This window comes from Limulus polyphemus, unplaced genomic scaffold (assembly GCF_000517525.1).
Source record: "Limulus polyphemus unplaced genomic scaffold, Limulus_polyphemus-2.1.2 Scaffold423, whole genome shotgun sequence".
Lineage (NCBI taxonomy): Eukaryota > Metazoa > Arthropoda > Merostomata > Xiphosura > Limulidae > Limulus > Limulus polyphemus.
In genome coordinates, this window is record NW_013666033.1 from 574,702 (window position 1) to 597,357 (window position 22,656).

Sequence of the window (22,656 nt, forward strand, 5' to 3'; positions counted from 1 at the left end):
CGTTAAACTGGTACACAATTAAAAAATATTTTATTTAGGCCTAAATAAAATGGTTTTTAATTGTGTACCAGTTTAACGTTGAATATTATTTATGATTTTAACTTTATACACAAGTGCCAAAATACTATAATTATGAAACTACATGTTTATCCTAAGTAACTTTAAACTTGTAACAGTATACATCTTTTTCTACTTAAATTTTATTGTTTTATTGCCCTTTGAACTTAGACTAACTGATATTCCTATCATACAATTTGTAAATCACTTGGTGAACATGGAGCTCATGTTACCCTATTGAATTATAATAATATAATGCACAAGTTACTTGTGAGCGTACCTTGTAAAACATTTGTATTATTATTCTTTGTTTTACTTAACCTGAAAAGTTTCTAATTATTACATTTTACTTTTTTTTATAATAATAAATAAAGAATCCACATGTAAAACAAGAAATAAGAGTACTTACCTGGGGTCTTCTTTTTGTTTGCTGTCAATTATCTGTCAATGACACTTAACCTTTCTTTTTTATACTAATTGTGCTATTGCACTAAATTTTTTATTCAACTAAATAATGCACCAAAAAGCATAGAATAATGACAAAAAAAAGTAGACAATGTCCCATAACTATAACAACTTTTCTGGCTTCCTAACTATGTGACAAGAGCTGTTAAAAATTGAGCTAAGCTCATCAATGTGTTTCCTGTGGGAATCAAGTTTGAACTAGAAGCGAAAAAGGTAATTTGTCATTTGATAGAATAAAATCCTGGCTTTCTATTGGTTATAAATAATGTAGTATTAAACATCAGAGAGAACTGTTGACAATTTATGAAAGAGAGGATGTGACGGGTGGACTTGACAAAAGGGGTCCGATTTTCTATTTTATGGTTCTGTAACTGAATATGATTGAAGTCTATAACAATTATACTTTTCCTGAGCGATGACAATTTTATAATGAGCAATTTACATTAAATTCCATACTTCTTGGAGGGATGGTAAATAAATTAAAGAGGGTATGGTATGTCTAGACAGAAAATGTCACAATTCTCATGGTAGGGAAAATTCAGGATTTTTTAATATTGCCATATAAAATTAAGAACTTAGAACTTATATACTATTAAAATTTGGATTATTAGCTCATTTTTATGCCAGATGTATTTGTATACCATGATAAAAAAGTAGTTTAATTAAATTTTATATGTAACTCACTAAAACCTCATGACATGCACAGAAAAAGATGCCGTAGTGAAAGCGTTAAACTGAATTTTACTTTATTACTTAATAGACTGTTAATCTTAACTCAATTTAATTTGTTAAAGCCCATTCTCAACAGTTAGGCCTCTATATATGAAGGATTAGGAGGTAATAATATAATCATTATTAGGTAGCAGAATGAAGTTATCAAATATTTCATATGATAAAGGATACATTTTACATTATGTACTAGATTTTTCATACATTATTTCTTCACAATTAAATAATAATAAATAATAAGCTATAATAATAGGTTTGTGAATGTGGTCTTTATACAGATAAAAATAATCTATACTTTGGGAAAATTATGGAAGTAAACATCAAAAATGATTTAAATTTGAATTCAATTAAAATTTAGTCAGGGCTATAATTATGAACTAAATCACTTTTTGGATTAAGTTTATTTATTGATTTCAAATAAAAAAATATGTCAATTTTATATTTTCAATAAATCTTTCACATATATAAATATAAAGTTTATTATACGTATAATTTCATAAAATGGAAAATAAACAATGGGCAAAAACAACATTATGATATTTTTTTCAAATTAAAACATTTTGAACAAAATATTTGCATGACAAAAACATCCTCCTTTGACTCAAACTTGATAAAACAAATGCATTAGCTATTAATTTTAATACAGCCTCAATCTTATGATGATTTCAAATTTAATTTGCTTATTCCCAGATAACGTTAACTTAAGGATAGCTATTCTTGGGAATAGTTTAAATACTTGGACTAATTTTTCTACAAAAATAGCCTGTATTGCAAATGTTTTAGTCTTAAAAACAAATTATACCTATTCTTATATCAATAAACATTTGAAACATGCTATATAGGGCTAGAAAAATAATTTGTTATATTTTATGGAAAGAAAGTTTTGTAAATGTACACATTTTGTAAAAATTTCCAAAACAAATGTAAAGGTAAATGTTATGTTTTACAAAATTATCAAAGTATATCTAATTACAAACTATGTACTTACATAGTTGTGCAGTTTTAAAAACTCGGCAGCTCTTTCTTCTGCTGCACCACCAATTTCTCCAATCATAATTACACCTAAAAAGTTTTAAAAAAAGGAGAAATCATGAAAAAAAACTGTTTTATATGGGGGGATAGAGCTATAGATTTGTACAGGGCTCATCATATGTCAAACTCAAATAGACATATCTAGCAACACCATGTATGTACATGTACATGGATACACATTTTAAACTCTCCTTTTTTAGCTTCAATACTTTTTGTTGTTATAGCAGTAATAGTGCATCAGAAAAATAGATGATACTTCTGAGAGGAAAAGGCATAAATAGCCATTTTAATCCACCTTTAGATGTTTAAATATATTCTTCAAATTTTTTTCTCTACACTAATGAATCAAATTTGTGTAGGTTCAAATATACCTTCAATCATTATGATTTCAGAGTTATTTAGGATAAGTTTAAAATATTTTACACTCATATAACTTTGATATTTTAACCCTTTCTGGACAGAAGGTGTGTCACTGATATACCTTCCTTATCGCAGTAGAAATGCTTAACCAAATTGCATGAAACTTACTACAAACTTAGTAAAGAGTATCTTGTTTTGGCTTAAAACAAATTCATAATTTAATTATCTATCAATTTTTTAAGTTTTGAAATTTCCAAAATTTTGTAATGAGACTATTTAGAAAAAACATTATAGATATTTCCTTTTATCTTAGAATTTCAATTTATTTTTACTGTTGATCAGAAAGTTCCATTTGATATATCCAGTTTCAACTTGATTGATATTTAACATATTTCCTTTGATACGTTATTGTGTTGATTTCTTTTCCAACTATAAATAGTAAAATATGTGACAAAAATTTATCAATGACCTATAACTTGAACTTTCAAAATGATATCAACCTCCACTCTTGTCAAGCTAAGTAACAGTATTTTCACCACCAATATTCTTTGTTGATATCAATTTATGTAATAAATAGTTTATTTTCAATAAATACTACATTCTTTTACCTATGTGCATTGTTTAAATATGATAAACTTAGCAATAATATTCAATAAATATGGATTTGAGTGTGGGAATATTTTGCGGTTGCCTACCATATTCACTAAATCTTACTAAGTTTATTTGATGTCTTGTCATAGAAAATTTCTGTAGCTTTCAGACAAGTATCTTAACATGTAAACATTTTAAGGAACAAAAACAGCACCTAAAGAAACTGTAAAAAAAAATTACAGATCTGTGGTTTGTTTCTAAGTCTTCTAAACTTCCCATTACATTTCCTTGTTCATCCCTGCAGGAACTCAATACATTGCTCCTCAAACCACTTTATTTATTCTACAATGATGTCAAAACTATATAATCTGCTCTAACCAATGGTATTTAAACTTTGCCTGTAGTTACTTTCAAAGCTGTGCTTCATTAGTAATTGTGACATCATAAAAAGATGTGAATGAAGCACAAAAACCACAAAAAGAAAAACCCCTTAAGAAATAAGACAAAGATAATCATATTCTCAACAGGTAATAGTTTCTTAGCAAGTATAAGCCTATGCTTTGAGATGGGGAGAAAAATAAAAAAAAAATTGTTAAGTGTTTTTATAGGCTAGGATTCTTGGGGTAGTGCAGAAATGAACGTTCAATATTTTTTCACTTTTCTTTGCAAATTATACTAAATAAATGTTACAAAATAGCAACATATCAACTGCAAAATATATTTGGTTTAAAAACTGTTGAAATAGTTATAATTATCATTCTTACTTAAATTGTAAAATCTGACATCCAGATGTGCACTTGACACATGAAAGGTGATGTGCAGTCCAGATAAGGTCAAGGATCTTGATTAATGTGAAAATCACCCCAATTTTGCTTTAAAATATCACTTATTTTAATAGATATAACAACTACCTTTCAGCCACATAATTTTCATAAGACACATTAAAATGCAAGTAATCTCAACAAAAATGATGACCACCATTTTTCTTTCCAACAACATTCTTTTCACCCTAACTCAGCACTGTGTGGTCATTTATATTACTGAGTGCATCTTCCATAAATCGTTACACCTTGTAACTGGAAAATGCATGGTAACCTGGAAATGTAAAAAAAGCTCACTTTCAACAATGTAAAAATATAAGTATAGCTTTGAATTCCTAGAAGGTCATGTTTAAACACATTATAATTGGTTTGGAAACAAAAAGGCACCACTTAAACCTGGTGAATCTAATGACACAACCACATCTTTCATACATGAAATTTAGATTTTTTTACAACTATATATAAAACTCAAAATCTCTCTGTTTGTCCATCATGTTCACTGTGCAGGTCACACTTTCCTCATATGAAGGTGTGCAAAACAATTTTCCATTGATATACACGTCTATCGTTTGCTACTGAACCGGTAATTTTATCGTTAACATATATATTATATTTAGAATATAGCATTATAGGCCTATTTAGTTGTAGATCATTAACTATAAATCTACTAATATATCATATATTTAACCTCACACACAAAAGAAATGTATGCAGAATTAGAATGTCGTGTGTGAAAAGCAAACAGTAGGCCTAGCCTATAAAATAAAATTCTGCTGCCTACCATAAAATAGACTACGTGGAAAGAGTAAGGTTTAAATTATAATACTTGTGTACAATGAGATTAAAGTCAAGTCGGCATAACTGGTAGAGCACTTGCATAAGGTATAAGATGGGTTGAACCTGGAAATTGTGTTATTTGTTTTATAGATAGGCCTATGTAGCTATAGATTATTAATTATGCATCATATATTTAACCACACACACAAAATATATGTATGCAGAATTAGAATGTTGTGTGTAAAAATCAAATAGTAGGCCTAGCCTATAAAATAAAATTATGCTGTCTACCATAAAATAGATCACGTGTTTTATAAAAGAAAAGAAAAATAAAGTTGAATATTTCTGTTGTAATGATGTCCACATTTGAAAATTTAAATATAAAGAATACATGTGAAGATATATTCGTAAACTAACTCAATTTGACTCCTAAAGCATCTAAGTAGATGGCATCTAGTTGGACAGTGCTCGATTTGCTCATATTCATGATAGAAACATTGTGGTTTATATTGTGAAATCACTACGCAAAAATTGTGTGTTTAAAAATACCAAGATGTGTAAAATGAGATTAAAGTCAAGTCAGTGAATGTATTTTATCCTTTTTTTTTCTCTGGGTGGCTCAATACCTGGAAGTGGATGTTTTTCTTTTTATACATTATAAAGTACAATATTGCATTTTGTTTGTAGTATATTTCCTATGGTATCATACAGAATACGGTATCACATTCATAAAAATATATTACATTTACATTAAAGCAAATTGAATATAATATTACATACATACTTACATTTAAAATTTTAATATTTGGGAAGGGATGGTGGGAGGAATAGAGCTAGGCTTATCCTGTTTGCCAGAACGGGTAGTCATACATGTGTAAGATAATCTAACTATTCTCCATAATGGCCTATTTATCCTTGCCAGTGGAGGAAAAACAAAAAACACTGTTCATAAGGAAGCCCTGATTTAAAACAGGTTCATAGTTTATTTTTAAAAATCAAATCTAAGGTGGTAGTTGTTTTTTTTATAAATTCACAAAATATTTATTACCCATCGAAATAAGAAATGAGGAAACAGAGAGATAGTACCTTTTTTTTTTGAAAACCTGGGCAATGCCAGGTAACACTGCTTGGTAAGGTAAGACATTAGTGAGCTGGAAATTTCATATTTTTTTAGAACAAAATACAGTTAGTTACTAAGCTCGATAAAATATATTGCAATTCTGTGGTATTGATATAGTAATTTATGATTTTTTTGGTTATTTCAAAATGTATGTATAAAACCTAAAAAACATTATTTCATTTCACATCCTCCACAGCAAGTAGCAAACAAGTACAAAGTTCATAACTAGAAAAGATAATTGTTTGTTATACTTCTTTATTTACTGTTCTGTGTTTTAAGAAAAATAAGTTTAAGAACTTTTTTGTAAATAGTAATAATGTATATACATGTATAATGTATCATAACTGAAATGTGACTGTATTTAACAAAATACTAGTCCACTAAAACACAGCCAAGATAGATCACTTTGTAAAGTCCATTTTTATATTTTTGGATACAGTAACATGAGTGCATGTGCACTGCATCATTGCAATTTCAGGTCAATATAATAAAATAATAAATAAATATATGCATATATATATATAGATGTATAATGTTATGAAATTTAAGCTATTTAGACTAAACATTTGTGTTTTGTGTTATAATTTGTAGTCATTCTAGAACAAAAAAAGCATAATCTATATTTATTTCCTAATTTTTATGGTGGTTATGAGGTCAGTCAAACTGACACAACCCATACATAGATACAGTAGTGAAAACACCACATAAAAAGTTTTTTCTAAAAAAAAAGTTTGATTATTATCTGGAGGTTATAAAGATTTTGCATGTGAAATTTGAAAATTTTCTGATACATAAAAATTCTTTTAATCATAAAATCAAAATTACTTTGATTGTTAGATAGTCACCAATCAAAAAGAAAAAGGCATGAGAAAAACATTACTTAAGAAACCCTAAAACTTAATAAAAAAATATATTTTCTGTATGAAAGCTTTGTAATATTTACTGATAATATGCAAAATTTCATGAAGATACAATTACTAATTTAAAAGTTATAGTATGAAAACTATAATAAGCACAAAATGTTATGAGGTCAGTCCCTGGGACAAAGCTCATGCTGAAAGAGTTAAGGTGAAATTTTCATAGATAATCAAAATGAGTACAGTGGGTAACCTATGACTATTCTTAATATTGTAGTGGTCTCAGATTGCCCACAAAGGCATTTTGCTGTTTCTCATTGGTGATCAACTTTGAAATATTGAGTATAAGCACATGTTGCTTTTTATATAATATCTTTTGCATAAAATTATTTATGTACAAGATCATAAAACAGAAAACTCATTTTATCAAAAAGTTTGAAAAAATTATAATTATAAAAACGTATGCTCAGTGCTGGATGCACTAAAGTGTATGACTGCAGGTTGCTCTGGTTTCTGTCATAAGACTTACTATAACACAAGATCGCAAGGCTAACTGGTGTTTGCTACAAATCATAATTTGTTACAAGTCATTCTTTAACATTTATTGTCACATAAATGCTATTATTGTCACATTTTGTCACATAAATGCTATTATTGTTACATTTTGTCACAATGTTTATATAATTTAATTTTATCACATTTGTCACATAAATGACGGTTTTGTCACATTTTCAAAATTGTTATTGTATCACAGAAGACCACCACCATAATAATGAAATTTAAAATTATTCCACTGAATAAAATTGAAATACAAATATATGATTTAAAAAGGTATGACCAATGTCTAGTAAACTTTTCTTCAATGTAAGACCTAAAATAGTTAAAACTTACTAACCTTTAGTACTAGGATCATCAAGAAATACTTCCAGACAGTCCATGAAATTTGTTCCATTGAAGGGATCACCTCCAATACCCACACACAAACTCTGACCTAACCCAACTTGTGTTGTCTGGTGGACAGCTTCATAGGTCAGCGTGCCTGAACGGGAAACAATTCCTATCTTCCCTTGCCTGTGGATGTGACCAGGCATTATGCCAATCTTACATTCATCAGGCTGTTAAAAAAAAGCAATATATTTTTTTAAAAATTTCAAGAAAATTTAGAATGCCATGTGCTTTCTAAACTGGACTTGCTCATTTTCACATACCAACTAAAACAAACATCCTGACAATATAGTTGTGATCCTAAAATACAATTTTTTTAGGCTTATTTTTTTCTTGTATTTTGCACATATATCTATTTATTTTTGTTTGCACACTAATCTTGAAATTTTCCTGCCTAACAGAAGCTGATGGAAGTCCTATTATTAGAAATGGACTGTGTATCAAATAAATGAAAACTAAAAACTTGTTCACAATTTAATAAAACATTACCTTAATAATACCAGGACAGTTAGGACCGACCAATCGAGTCTTTGTTTGCCTCAATAGTCGATGTTTCACAAAAACCATATCTTTCTGTGGGATACCTTCACTAATACAAACCACCAATGGCAATTCTGCATCTATGGCCTCAAGAATGGCTTTTGCAGCAAGGGATGCTGGCACATATATAACAGAAGCTACTGCTCCTGTTTCTTTGACAGCCTGCCAACATCAGAAAGATTAAAAATTAATAATTGAAATTATTAAAAATAAAAGATTAATAAACTGACATATTATCAAAACAATAGATTGAGAGTACTAAAACAATAAAGTGACTCTTACAAGGGTTTTATTGTTTCTTCTGGGCTGTGCATGGCTTCCACAAAAAAAGAAACAGACTAATTTGCATTTATAGAATTATTTACAAACCAGTTTTCTTCTATTTTTGATGTACATTTTAAATAATGAAAACATAAGACTGTAAAATTGCATCAACCTACCTATCTATAAGACACATATTTTTCATACCAGATTCATGTGTCTTTTGAAAGGTTCTTATCCAAAAACTAAGCTGAACCCTAATAAAAAACAAGATTCTGAAAAATTCAGATGTAGACACTTCAGTATATTTCAAGATAAGAGAAAATTTAGTTTCATAGGTTTGGTAGGTGATGTAGATTCAACTGGTCCTTATTTTGATGCAAGATATAGTAGTGGAAACTAAATTTATCCTAGAATCTGATGGCCATTTAACTTACAAAATGATAAGAACTTCATCAAAAACCTCAACACAATATGAAGTACAAGTGTAAACAACATCTGACAAAGAGTACCACTATCTTGTTTCTGACAAAGTTTATAGCTCAGTTCCCAATCAGAATGCATACTAGTGCTCAAAATTAGTGACAGTCAACTAAACTGAGGCTAGTTAATTTACCAATTTGAGTACTCCAATTTTCTAATGAAAATTTCAGTAAACTACATTTTCTGGTGTTCAGAAAATGATAGCCACATGCACTGCAGCCCAGGGATGATCATCACTATATTTTGGTGTTTAAATTTTTCCTATATCTCAGCACTGATAGTTCATAAAAAAATTAATTTAATCACCTATTAAAGGTTAGATGTCACCGTTTTCAACTATCAAAATCCTCCAATTGGTTGTTTAAGAAACTTAAGTAACACATTCAGCCTACTGATTTGGTAATGCTAATCTTTAGTATAAAATATTTTTTAAACATAGTAGACAATGTTATTTTGTAAAAATTAAAATAATGAGAAATAAATAGTAAGTATTATAAATTTTCTAGTTGTAGGATTCAACAGCATAACACCTTTCCAATTAACTAACCCCTTCAAGAAATTGATTATATTGTTGCAATAATGACTAACTTTTCGATACAGGCTAGCAGACTTCTAATTCTAACAGCCTAGCTAACTACCACAAAATAGATATTCCTAAAATTCAAGCCCTGTATACAAATAGTTCTATTAATGATGTATCTTTAAAAGTGATAGTTTCCTGATCACTATTACAGTAGTTAAAATCTTTCATAAGTTTATAAACACTACCATCAAATGTTAACATTTATCCGAAACTGAAAATGTATTTCCAATAATACTTACCTCCACTGACATTATAGGTATTTCTCGATCTCCAGGGTTTCCACTCTTTGCCCATCTAACCATTGAAAACGCTTGCTCCAGTCTTTTATACCCCACTTGAATGCTCTTGGCAAATTCTAATTTGCAAAATTTTCCACCAACTTCAATGCACCCTCTATTTAGTTACTGTAAATAAGCATCTCATACAGATAATGTAATCACTTTTTCAAGACATAAGCCAGCTTTTAGTGGAGAGGTAGGGCAGGAGAGTGTCAGCAGAGGCAAGTATTATTGGAAATACATTTTCAGTTTAGGAAAATGTTAACTTCCAAAATATACTTACCTCCACTGACACTATAGCTAGAATCCCACACTGAGGAGGTGGAGGGGCTGGGGCAGACATGAATCATACAGAAAGTGTCTGTATAGAACAGATATATACCAAGATAAAGATAATACAAGAGTGGAGGAACTGCACTACATCCAGAACAGGTATGCTCTTCACCTGGAACTCAGTTCCTATAGTAAAGGTGGAACATAATATGAGTAATTGTTAGTATATGCCAGCCCCAACCAGAAAGCCGAGGTTCCACAAATCGAGGTTGGAATTAAGGAGTCGTGGTACCTTTATCCAACATTGGTGGCTAGGGCTGTTGGACCACAATGTTATGTATATGTATATATACGTATAAATATTTTATTGGATCCCAACCCGTAGCCATAGAGTGATGTGTTTTGCACCACTGGAATCAAGACGAAAAATTAAGCAACACCGAAGTGGACTAACTTTCAACCAAAGGAATAGAACTCATCCGAACTGGAATAATGAGCATTCATTCTCTCTCTCCCCAACCAAGTGGGCAAGGAGTATTCTATTTGCCCCTGGAATTATGGAGAGGACAAGGAACCTGTGCTCAACCAAGGATCTAGGATGGGACCACTTTGCGTTCGGAATTATGAGGAGATAGTGGACCTCCTTCCATGAACAATATACGAAACCAACATTAAACAAAGAGAAGTGCCACACCCACACCCCCTTCCCCAACCAGATAGCTTCATGTCAAATCTGAACCATAAGTATAAGTAGGCTCCTGCAGAGGCTGGTGTCATCTAGGAAAAAAATCCATGGACCCAAGTAAAAGGGCCCCCAAATTCACCCTTTTCTCCAAGACTGGAGGACCACACTCGAAAACTCTGGAGGAAAAGCCTCTGTCCACCACCCCAGTAACTGGAAACTAGGGGTGGTAAGGACTCCCGAACTCTACAAGTAGAGTCTGGGGAGTTATATGCATTAGGGAATCCTGAGGAACAGTGCTCTGGAAACTGTGCAATAGGTGAACCAAGTTCCCTACATTTTTAAAAGCAAACCAATCCTGATTTATTCTACCTGAAGTTCGGCAGGGACGGGCTGGATCCCCTTTAGTTTTACTAATTATAGTCCATGAGTGGCATTCCATAATAATAACATAATACCATCTGGTGGGTGCCAAGATGGTCTTATGGAACACCCCATTTCAGCAGAGCCTGTTGCAACCTGAAGTAATTATATTGAAAGTGGTTGCTAGTGCAGAATTGAAAAGAAAAAACATACCTGCTTGGGCAACACTCGCTACAGAGTGGGATCCAGTGAAAAATAAAAGGACCCTGGAAATAAAAGAGTATATGATTGAGGAAAATACTCACCTCTGGTTTAAGGGCAACAGATGTGGTCAAAATAACTACAGTGGTAGTCAAAAACCCTCAGAAGAGGAAACTGCTAGATTATGTAAGTAATGAGACAGGAAAATATTAGTAGTCCACATACCAGCCTGCACAATGTCTTCCATAGGGCAATTCAACCAAGCGGCTAATGACATAGAGAAATGGCAAATCTGGTAAGATGTGACATGCAAAAGATTCCTCTCCTGTAACAAAAATTCATTATAGGTCATGTGAATCAACTTGCGAAGCCACCTCATTAGGGTAAAAGGAGATAAGTTACGGAAAAAGGAGGATCCCAAAAAAATGAACAATAAATTCATAATACCTCGAAATGAGTTAGTATAGGCCAAATAACAGTTGAGGGCCCTGACAGGACATAACAAACAATAATGATTGAAGTGGTCATAAAGGTGAGAAATGGCTGACAAATGGATTGGTGAAAAGATCTTTTCTCTTCCCTGGTTGCCAGTCTTGGAAAGAAAAGACCTATCGGGGTAAAGCAGGACAAATGTGGAATGATACAGAGTCCAAAGCACATGGATTGCAAACAACTCTGACTGATGACATCCACAAGCCAACAAAAACCAAAATTACAATTCAAGGGAAGGGTGGAACAAATAATACAAAACTAAAGGCTCAAAGGAAGGATGAGACAATGCATGTAAAACAACTGTAAAATCCCAATTAAGTAATTGAAAAGGTCATTTGGGCTGAAGAAAACAAAAGGATTTGAGTAGAGGTGATATTACTGGGGATTCAAAAATCTTTTGATATTTGGAATACTGAAAAATAATGAATAAGGATGCCTTATATAAAGCCACCATAGAAGTAGCAAACATCTGGGTGGAGAATGTCCGATTGAAGTTGTCTCAACAGAGACTGCCAAAGTGGAAGAGGTAGAGGTGGACATACCTCTACCTCTGCAGATACCGAAGAAGCGGAAACCACGTTTGAGATGGTCCATATGGTGCAACCAAGAGAACTCGACAGAGAGTAGAACAAACCAATGTCCGAACCTCGGGGCAAAAGTCGAATTGGGGGAAAGGCATACAGATGTAAACCTGTTTAGTCCTGACTGAACCCATCTACTGCCAATGCTTGAGAATGAGGTATCAGAGACCAAACAACTGCAGTTGAGAATTCCAATGTTTCGCAAAAGCATAGACGGTTGGAGACCCAAACTGAAAGTAAATCCAACAAAAAACCTCGTGATGTAGCATCCATTCCATCAAAAGAGTCCAGTTGGGTCAAGATAAATGATTTGCTAGTAAATTCATCACTCCTGGAACATGACAAGATAAAGGACTGATAGGTAGGGAATGAGCCCAGTAGAGAAGATTTAAGGTACAAAAACAAAGGTCTTGAGACTTGAGAATGTGTGCCTCCTTGACAAGAAATCTGAGGTACCACCATGGAATTGACAGAAAGTATCATGACAATTTTTCCCTTCAAGAGAGACAGACCTTGAACCATTGCCTGGTGTACTTCAAGGAGTTCGAGAATTTTGATATGGAGGGTAGACTCATCTTCCGTCCAAATACCTTGGAACTCCTCACCTAGAAGATAAGCTTCCCATCCCTGAAGAGATGCGTATGTGAACAGATGGATCTCAGGAATGAGATGGTGGAATGGGTACCCCAATAGTAGTGTTGTTCTGGTCCTACCACCATTTGCAATCTATGATGTTATTCCTGAGTCCTGAGACATGATGATCCAAAGAACTGGAATGCAGGATTCATTGGTCATGCAGCGACCATTGAGGGACTCGTATGAAGTCATCCCAAAGGAAAGATAGGCTCAAGTAATGCCTACATCCCCAAAAGAGAAAGAACCATCTGCGCAGTAGGAGAAGGAAACATAAATAAAAGTCTGATGGTGCTTTCCATGGCTTGAAGCTTGACAGGGGTTGCTTGAGTGAAACTTAAGTAAGTGTTGAAAAATACCCAGATGGACAAGATATTGCATCTGTAACAGAATAAATTTTTCCAGTCTGAAAAGGAAGCCCACATTTGTGGCTTTTGAAAGGAGAACCTGAGAGTGTTGTTCTGCTAATTGACGGGATGGTGCCAAAAGGAGCTAGTCATCTATATAATGATGTGTGCACAGGCCCAAGGAATGCAGGTGATGAGAAAAGACTCAAACAACTCTGAAGACATAAGGTGCTGATGCAAAAACAAAAGGTAGAACCCTGAACTGCAGCACCTGACCCTTGTGCACAAAATCTTAGAAACCTCCGCAAATATTCAGAAGAAGACAATCTGACTGAGGAAGGCATCAGCAAAATTCCCAACTTGTCTGTAAATTGCTGAAGGGAATGATAACAGGCTGCAGACAAAAGTTAGATCGAAGATAAATACCTCAGGACAGTCGTAAGGGTAAGAAGAATCCGAAAAACTGTGAACTGTTTAAATTGATCACAGGTTCCAATCTAAACCCCCAAAGGTCTAAATGGGGGTCCATCCATTGAGAGTCTAGATATACCTCCTCCTGGCGGTGATAAACCAAAGTATTGCTATCCTGTCATGAAACTGAGTGGCAAATCTTCCAGCATGATCAACAATATCAGAAGAAGGAGAAAAACCAAGTAAACACTTGCCATCCTTTCTGCCAACAAAGGAATAGATTCAAATGCAATGGGAGAGACCCCCAAAACCTCACAAACCTGAGTAACCAACTGAAAAAATAGGGCTGGAGGTGGTTGTTCAAAATGAACTTCTGTTGAGACCAATCTAGTAGAAGAAACTGACTTTTCCCTACCTGGTCCCGGGTCATTTGCAAAGGCCGCCTCAAAAGCCTCCAGAGATACACCCTCGGTCTGCATATGTCTCCATGTCACAACGGATCATATCATGGACAGCTTTGATTGAGAGTGGCCCCTCCCCTGGCTATTGACAAACATCAGATAGCAGAGGTGGAAGAGAATAGGTCTGGTAGGCCTCTGTAGTAGACATATTAAATCAGGAATTCTTCCCCAACAGTACGTTTTTGTCAATATAATCTATAAATATAACAAAGATATAACCATAGTAACAACAACCACGTTCCAAGTTGCAACGTAAATTGTGAATAATCACAACACTCCTATTTATAGAAACCTGTGCCAAATGCCTTGTCGAGAAAAAGTGATTACATTATCTGAATGAGGTGCATATACACAGTACCTAAATAGAGGGCACATTGAAGTTGGTGGAGAATTTCACAAATTAGAATTTGCCAAGGGCATTCAAGTGGAGTATAAAAGACTGGAGCAAGCATTTTCAATGCTTAGATGAGCAAAGAGTGGAAACCATGGAGATGGAGAAATAGCTTTAGTGTTAGCAGAGTTAAGTATGTTTTGGAATATAGCATTTAAGGACAACAAGAGAATTGTCAGTTCATTTAGACTATTACATCCATTAAACCACACACACACACACACATTCAAACTTAAAGCCTGCACTTATCATTCAAACATTTATCAAGCCTTCCCATAAACTCCCTTAAATTTACTGCTTCCACCATATCTGAAGGCAACCCAGTCGAAAGGCCAACTATCCCATTAGAAAATAAAAATGTCATAGCTGAAGATGACTCTTACCCTACCAAAATGTGTGTCTCCTAATTCTACCATTCTCACCATTAAGTGATGCAAGAACACAACCAATTCCCTTAACAATTTTATACACCTCAATCATATCCCCTCTAACTCTTAATTCTTTTCTCAAAATAAAACAATTTCAGATATTTTAACATATTCTCATACGCAGGCCCTCTAAGAAGTTCAGAGAGGCCCAGGCCATTTCTAACTTTTGAGGCACATGACTATAATAAAAAAAAGAAAGACGATACATGAAAACAACACAAGACAATCATTAGCCCATAAGAAAAGTGAAAAATAAATTGGATATCTTTTAATTAACATTATTTAACATTTACTATATGCTTTTCTAGCCTTTTTTTGTGCATAGAAAGAATTCACGAAACTTAACAAATGCAAAAAAATAACCATTTGAGGCTCCCTTTGAGCTTGAAGCCCAGGCCAAATTCCCCTCCTGGCACCCCCTATAATTGGCCCTACTCATACGATAACCTTTTCATCCCAGGTAGCATTGTAGTAGTCCTCTCGTGTATCCTATGTATGTCCTTCGTAAGATAAGAAAACCCAAGACTGAAAACTTTACTCCAAATGTGGCTAACCAGTGACCTATAGAATGAAATTATAACCCCTTTATACTTATATTCAATATTTCTGTAGATACAACTTAAAATCCTATTTGTCTTACCATCAGCAACAGTATATTGTTTGGATTGCTTACGAGACTTATCAACCTGAACAACAAGATCAATTTCTACCATAACATTGTTGAGGTTATTCCCAACAAAATTATATTTATAATACAAATTATGATAACCCACATGAATTACTCTACACTTATTATAATTAAAAGCCATCTACCAGTTACTCGTCCAACTCGTTAAATAAATCAGCCACATCCTCATCCTCCTCACAGAAAGCAACACCCGAGGCCTTAATATCATCAGCAAATTTTAGTAATTTATTGACCATTCCTTCATTTATGCCATAAAGGTAATAAATCAAAATGAGCAAAGACCCTTTGTGACATTAATCCAGTTTGACTGAATTTCACTTATAACAACCCTCTGCTTTCTTCCAACTAGCAACTTTTCTATCCAACAAGCGAACTTTTCACTTACACCCAGAGAGATAATTTTTTTAACAAACCTTTTATGTGAAACCTTGTTAAATGCTTTCTAAATATCTACATAAGCCAAATTCTCACCCTCACTCTCATTTAAATAAGCAGTGACTTCTTCAAAGAATGTTAAAAGATCACTAAGGCAAGACTTTTTTATAATGAAACCATGTTGACTATCCAATAAAATTTTATACTTTGTTAATTGACTTTGCAAACCATCTTTTGTCAGACTTTCAAAACTTTTCTCACCACTGATGTAAGACTAATAGGCCAATAGTTACTAGAACAATTTTTATCACCTCCATTGAAAAGACAAGAAACATTAGACAACTTCTAATCTTCTGGCACATGCCCACTATTCAAGGATGTGAAAAAATAGTAACAAGTGGCTTATATATCCAATCCTGAACCACCTTCAAAACCCTTGGGGAAATATGTGGCCCAGGAACCTTGTCATTCTTTAAGCTTTCCAATTTTTTCTTAACAAGCTCAGAATTAATGTGATAATCTTGTTTGATCTAATTTCCATCTATCAACTGTTCAGGATAAGGAATATTGCTTAAATCTTCCTTAGTAAGATTTCAAGAAATAGTAGAATCTAATAACCCAGCCATTTCATAATGATCAAATATGAGCCTTCCTTTATCATCCCTCAAATGCTCTATTCCCATCTTAACATTTTGTTTATCACTGATGTATTTAGTCATTTTTACTCTTAATTTCTACATTTCAGCCAACCTTTTTAATTTTCTAAGCTCCTAGAAACAACTTCTTAGTTCAGCAGTTTCAAACTGAGTCACAAGATATATTGGAATGGGTCACAGAACAAGACAATAAAACATAAAGATATTTATATATCATTTTAAAACCATTTACAAAATAATAATTCAAATTTTTTGTAATAAATAAAATAAAAATATCAAATATTTACTAGAACATTACTAGATGTTATTGAAATATGTTAGAGCAGTAACTCACCCCTTCCCCATTTACCAAGAATGTTTGTAAATGCCTGTCTTAGTTAAAGACTATTTATATCACTCATTAATGACACCATGATTTATGCAATATAATAACTTAGCTTATAAGATAAGATCCATTAATATATAATAGATATCAGATATAAAATCATAAGACTCTAGATCAGTACAGACTGATGTTACTGGAATTATTATTAGTCTTACTGTGTGCAACATATTCTTTTTTTTTTTTGGAACCCATTAAAAGATATTTCACTATTACTGCATTATACACCCAATTTCAGAGAGCTGGATGCAAGTATCTCAGGCTTCACACATACACAGAGAAGATCAGTCTGATACAGGTCTTAACTGAAGTTGATATAAAATATATCAAAAATTTAGTTTCATATCTAAAGTTCAAAATAAATTTATGCAATGTATATTTATTAAACTTTCTGAGGCAGAACTCTGAAAAACATATTTCTGCTAGAGTATCAAGTGGGTGGCATTTTTTCTTGCTTGTTTCTAACATAGATATAGATACTTGATAAAATGATGACTAAATATGTAAATTTGAAGTGAAAATCTTTTATATATGTTGTTTCCAATCAACTTGGTAGTCAAATTAGGTATATATATGAATGTTAAAAAATAACACTTCAAATAAAACCTTAAAGGCCAGATGCTTGAATTGTCCAATACCATTCAAGACTCACTGACCTTCCAGTGCTTTTGATTCAGGCAGACCCGTAACAGCATCAGCTTATTTGTAATTAGTTTCTGATGCTGCCTTTAGCTTCACACTTGTTTAGATTAGTTTATTTTTGCTAAGTAATATGGCTTGTTTCCATGTATTAATAACATAAAACATTGTATTGCCATGTGTTGAGATTGCATCATCACAGGACCACCCTCTCCCTAATTATATTTTAAGTTCCAATCTCTCAGGCAACCAGAGAAAAGTATTTTTTTCTGTTCTGTATTGTGATGTGTTACAAACAGTACAGTTTTCACTCATCTGAAATAAAGATTCAATGTAAAATTTCCTCCTTTTCTTGCCAAGCTTGTGCACCATTTCAGATTATTTTGATTTACGAGTCTCTGTCATATTACTACATAGAACATTTGTTTGCAGAATGCTTAACTTAATTTTATAATTTTAGGAGCAAAGGTGATGCTGTTTGATTCAGGACACATCTTATGTTTAGAATTGTCTTGAAACTAATGTTTCATTTAAGTAATTATTCTAAATATAAAGACAGGGTTCGTATAATGCATCACTCTTATGTCATATATAAATTTACATGTTCAAGGTGTAACCTTGGCTATGTGGGCTCCACAATACATTGTCTGAGATCGTGTATTAAAGAGCATGCACAAAACACAGCACATAATCAGTCATCCATCCATCACCACTGTTTACAGGACTGTGACACAAATGTCACTTCAAAACACATTAACATCTTTGGGTGTGCAGATAGTAAAGAAATGCTATGCACTAAAGAAAAGTTGTGGATACACAAGATGTATCTTTAATTAAATGCTAATTAACTTAATTTTAATTGCATTTTATCTCATTGAGACTTTGTATAACAGTTTCATGACAAAAACCTCAGAGAAACTGCAAATAGAGTCTGAAAATCCTGGCTAAAGATGTAGCTTCAGACTGCTGAAGCTTAAGCACTGATATTACTTCTACTTTTTATCAGCTAAATTTTGCATCATTCATGTCTAATCATTGCTAAATTTTCAGCAAAATAGATATGATTAGACAAATTAACTAACTGGAAATGGCATAAGCCACTATTAATAAATGTCAATCTGTATGTCTAATAATGCTATAGTATTGCTTTTCACTATGATTTGATGAAATACATGTAAAACATCACATGAAATATCCTAATGCATTTAGGTTATTGATATGAAAGTGGTGCCCTAATTATATGTTTGATTTAGCATAAAATGTATCTATGCAGACCATAATTTACATTGTGAATACATTTTGAATAATCTACTCACAAAAAAGGAGATGTATAGAATACAATAACAAAATGTTTAACATAATTTTAAAGTACAACGAGACACCTTTTGATCTATCTAAGGTGACCTATCCACTAAATTAAATTAAACATTAAAAATCTCAAAGCCAGCTCATATCATTCAAATATTTAGTACATTTATTTATTAAGTTGCATACATTTTGATTATCATTAAAAAAAAGATTGTAGTTTAATTTAATGACTGCTAATGAACAAATTAATTCTTAGTTTTGTAAAAGATCTTATTCATGTCAATTTTGTAAAGTACATACTTCTTCCACTGTATTGAAGATAGGAACACCAAGGTGTTTAGAACCACCTTTCCCAGGAGAAATACCTCCTACTATATTTGTTCCATAGTCTATTGCTTGTTTGCAATGAAATGTACCCTGTAAGACAAAAAAAAATTATCTAACCACATATTACAACATTTTAAAGTCAACATATTAAAACTTTGAAATGTGATTAAAATGAAAGAGAACAGAAATTTCCACATGAAACTTATGAAAAAGAAGGTTCTTGCCACAAAATAATAAATGTTTTTATACACTGTTTATCAAAGCTAGGCAATTTGTGATATCTGCTATTTGATTAGTAAACACAACCTCCAGCCCCCCAGTACAAGCAGATAAAAAATCAAATCCATAATTTTTCCATCACTGCGTTATTCTGACACGGTATTAATCTTCCTATTTTCACCTTGTTTTTGTTTTTCTAAGTTTCAAATTATCCTAGGTTTCACACATGAATGAACTCTTCTGAAAGTCAACGTTTGCACATTTTGCAAAAAACATGTTTTATATCTAAAATAATAATTTGCTATAAATTTTTTAAAAGATAATCTGGGCATTTCTTACTTCACAAATGAATGACTAATGTCAACTAAATACAACCATGTGGCCACCATTATGTTTTTTTTAAATATGCAGCAATACCCTATAGATCCTCTAAAAATTAAATAAACTGATAATTAGACAATTTGATTTAAAATATACTATGACTGCAATTAAAAATAATTAAGTAGCCAGTTAGCTAATTTACTTGTGTCCATTGTTTAAATAAGATAAACATAAAAATAATATTCAATGCCACAATACCAACATCATTTACAAAATAACATGCAATAACTGCCCAGAATTCTACATCGAAGAAAGAGGAAGAAAATTGGAAACCAGATTCACAGAACACAATAAAAACCATCCCATGTTTTCCACCATTGCAAGTCAAAAACTATAATATATCTATTAAAGACACAGTAATTTTAAACAAAGAATCAAACATAAACAAACGAAAAATCAAGAAATCCATCTTAATTGAACAAAACAACTCTACTCTAAACCAACACCCTGCGGTGCCAAAATATCTCTTCCAAGTCTTGCAACAGTATCAAGTCATGTGACCTCTTTGTTCCATACCGTGTATATATATATATATATATGTCAGTGTAAACTACTTGTACCTGATGATGACAAAACCTTGTCGAAATGTTGTACATTTGCTGTTACGTTAAACTTATATTAAAGTTTTTCTTCATTACCCATTCAACCCATTTCTAAGCATTATTATTCAATTATGATCTGAGTCATCAAAATATTTTGCAGTTGTCTACCATACTCACTAAACTTATCTGATTTGATCTGGTGAACACAGTAAAAAAAAAACCTCATGTTTGCAAACATTTCAATTCAATAAAACCCATAGTATATCTGTTAAAAAATAAAAACACTACTTTTAAACAAAGAACTAAACATTAACAACATACCTTTATTAAGCTTTAAGAAATCTCCAGTCATATGACTTTTGTTTCACACAGTATATATATTCCTATCTCTAGGTCAGGCCTCAACAAATCCTGTCTGCCAGGTCACCATGGTAAGTAAAAATTTCATCATGGTGCCTAGTATTTTCTTCCATTTCATTCATAGGTAGGGCTATGCTAAGTAGAACTAGATCTAGAACAGTTCTATACTCTTTAAAGTCTGCAACTATTTTTGCATTCTTTGAGCCCAAAATCGAACTTTGTTTCTAGGATTTTAATGAATTTGGCACTTCTTCATGTTTTTTCAGGAATGAAGTGCTGTGGTTGCACAACACATTACTAATTTTGTGCCATTTTTATTTTCTTCTTTCTCTCAATTCAACCAATCAGTGCATCTGTTTAAACTCAGATGTGACCAAAGGCAATTACTTCAGGCAATACTATCAAGTGTTGTTGATATCATGTGTTCATTAGCATGCACTAGTTGCTGTGAAAATAAATAAATATACACTGTACACTGGTGCCTCAATTATCCATGCTGGTACAGGGAAAGCAAAAAATCTTGGATAACATAAACAGTGGATAATCAAGGCACTCATCAGTTAGCCCATTGTTTAATCTAAATATAAATTTTCAATATATTTATGTTCCTTTTTTTAAATTATAATCTTTTTACTGTCATTTAAGCACATTATCATGATATAAAAGTTGTCATAATCATTAAAGTCAAGAGTCAGTTGGTCATGCTTGTTTTCTCCAGGTTTCGTGAGTAACACAAGTCCAATTACACTTTTCTCCTATAATAATTCCTCTTTTGATTAACCATTCCGGTTGAATTTAATCGCTAACATAAGTGTAAATAGCTTCTAAATTTCATCACTTTGTCTGCTATAGACACGGAAATTCATTCACAACCTACAAATGCTTGTCAAAAATAAGTCAAAATTAGTGCAAATCTATGCTTGGGAATTATAACGAAAAAGCCTTTGTCAAAATACACTAAAAAGACAAATTATCTGTAGGGAAGAGGACAATGCATAACTGGGCAACACCCCAACACAACCTGCATGCATCTATGGTTAAAGGATGCCCACCATGCAGCACAGAACAGTGGACAACAACTGAAGTTGAGTGAAATCTTAATATGTATTTTTGTATACAATGTTTTTAATCACTAATCAAATAAAGTTAACCAAGCTACAAATATTTTATATTCCTGTTTTAACGGGTAAAAATAAAACAGGCAAGGCTAGGCTTGAACCTGCTGACTTGAAGGCACACCAGATCCTGCAAACAAAAACCCAGGATATCATGCAACACCTGAACTTTTGCAACCAAAATTAATTTCTGAGTGACAATTTCTCCAAATCATGTAAATTATTGTCTAAAATTGTAATGGTACAATTGTTTTGAGAAAATATGGGGAAAAGAAAAAAACCACTGATAATCAAGGATTGTGTGTTATAACACAGGCCTGCAAATTTAAACTTCATAAAAGTTGTTTTGGTTTTAATAACGGAGTTTCTATAATTCAGCTATGCATATTTCAAAAATAACATTCATTGTTTTTTTCTATCATGTAATGATGTTTTACAAATTGAAAAAAAAAGCCTCTTACTTAGGTCAAATTATTATTTTGTTTACCACAATGAACATTTT

At 32.4% G+C, this 22,656-nt stretch overlaps 1 protein-coding gene across 3 annotated transcripts in view; it reads right to left on the reverse strand.

Annotated features, from left to right (window-relative positions):
- The window catches only part of LOC106458165 (succinate--CoA ligase [ADP/GDP-forming] subunit alpha, mitochondrial-like), a 51,957-nt gene that overhangs the window by 17,737 nt on the left and 11,564 nt on the right, over window positions 1–22,656 (reverse strand). For all 3 annotated transcript variants that reach the window (XM_013917627.2, XM_013917626.2, XM_022384311.1), the window contains exons 3-6: window positions 19,511–19,627; window positions 8,244–8,456; window positions 7,705–7,924; window positions 2,240–2,313 (exon numbers count right to left, since the gene is read on the reverse strand). In XM_013917627.2, coding sequence (XP_013773081.2) covers window positions 2,240–2,313; window positions 7,705–7,924; window positions 8,244–8,456; window positions 19,511–19,627 — 624 coding nt within the window. The remainder of the gene's footprint in view (window positions 1–2,239; window positions 2,314–7,704; window positions 7,925–8,243; window positions 8,457–19,510; window positions 19,628–22,656) is intronic.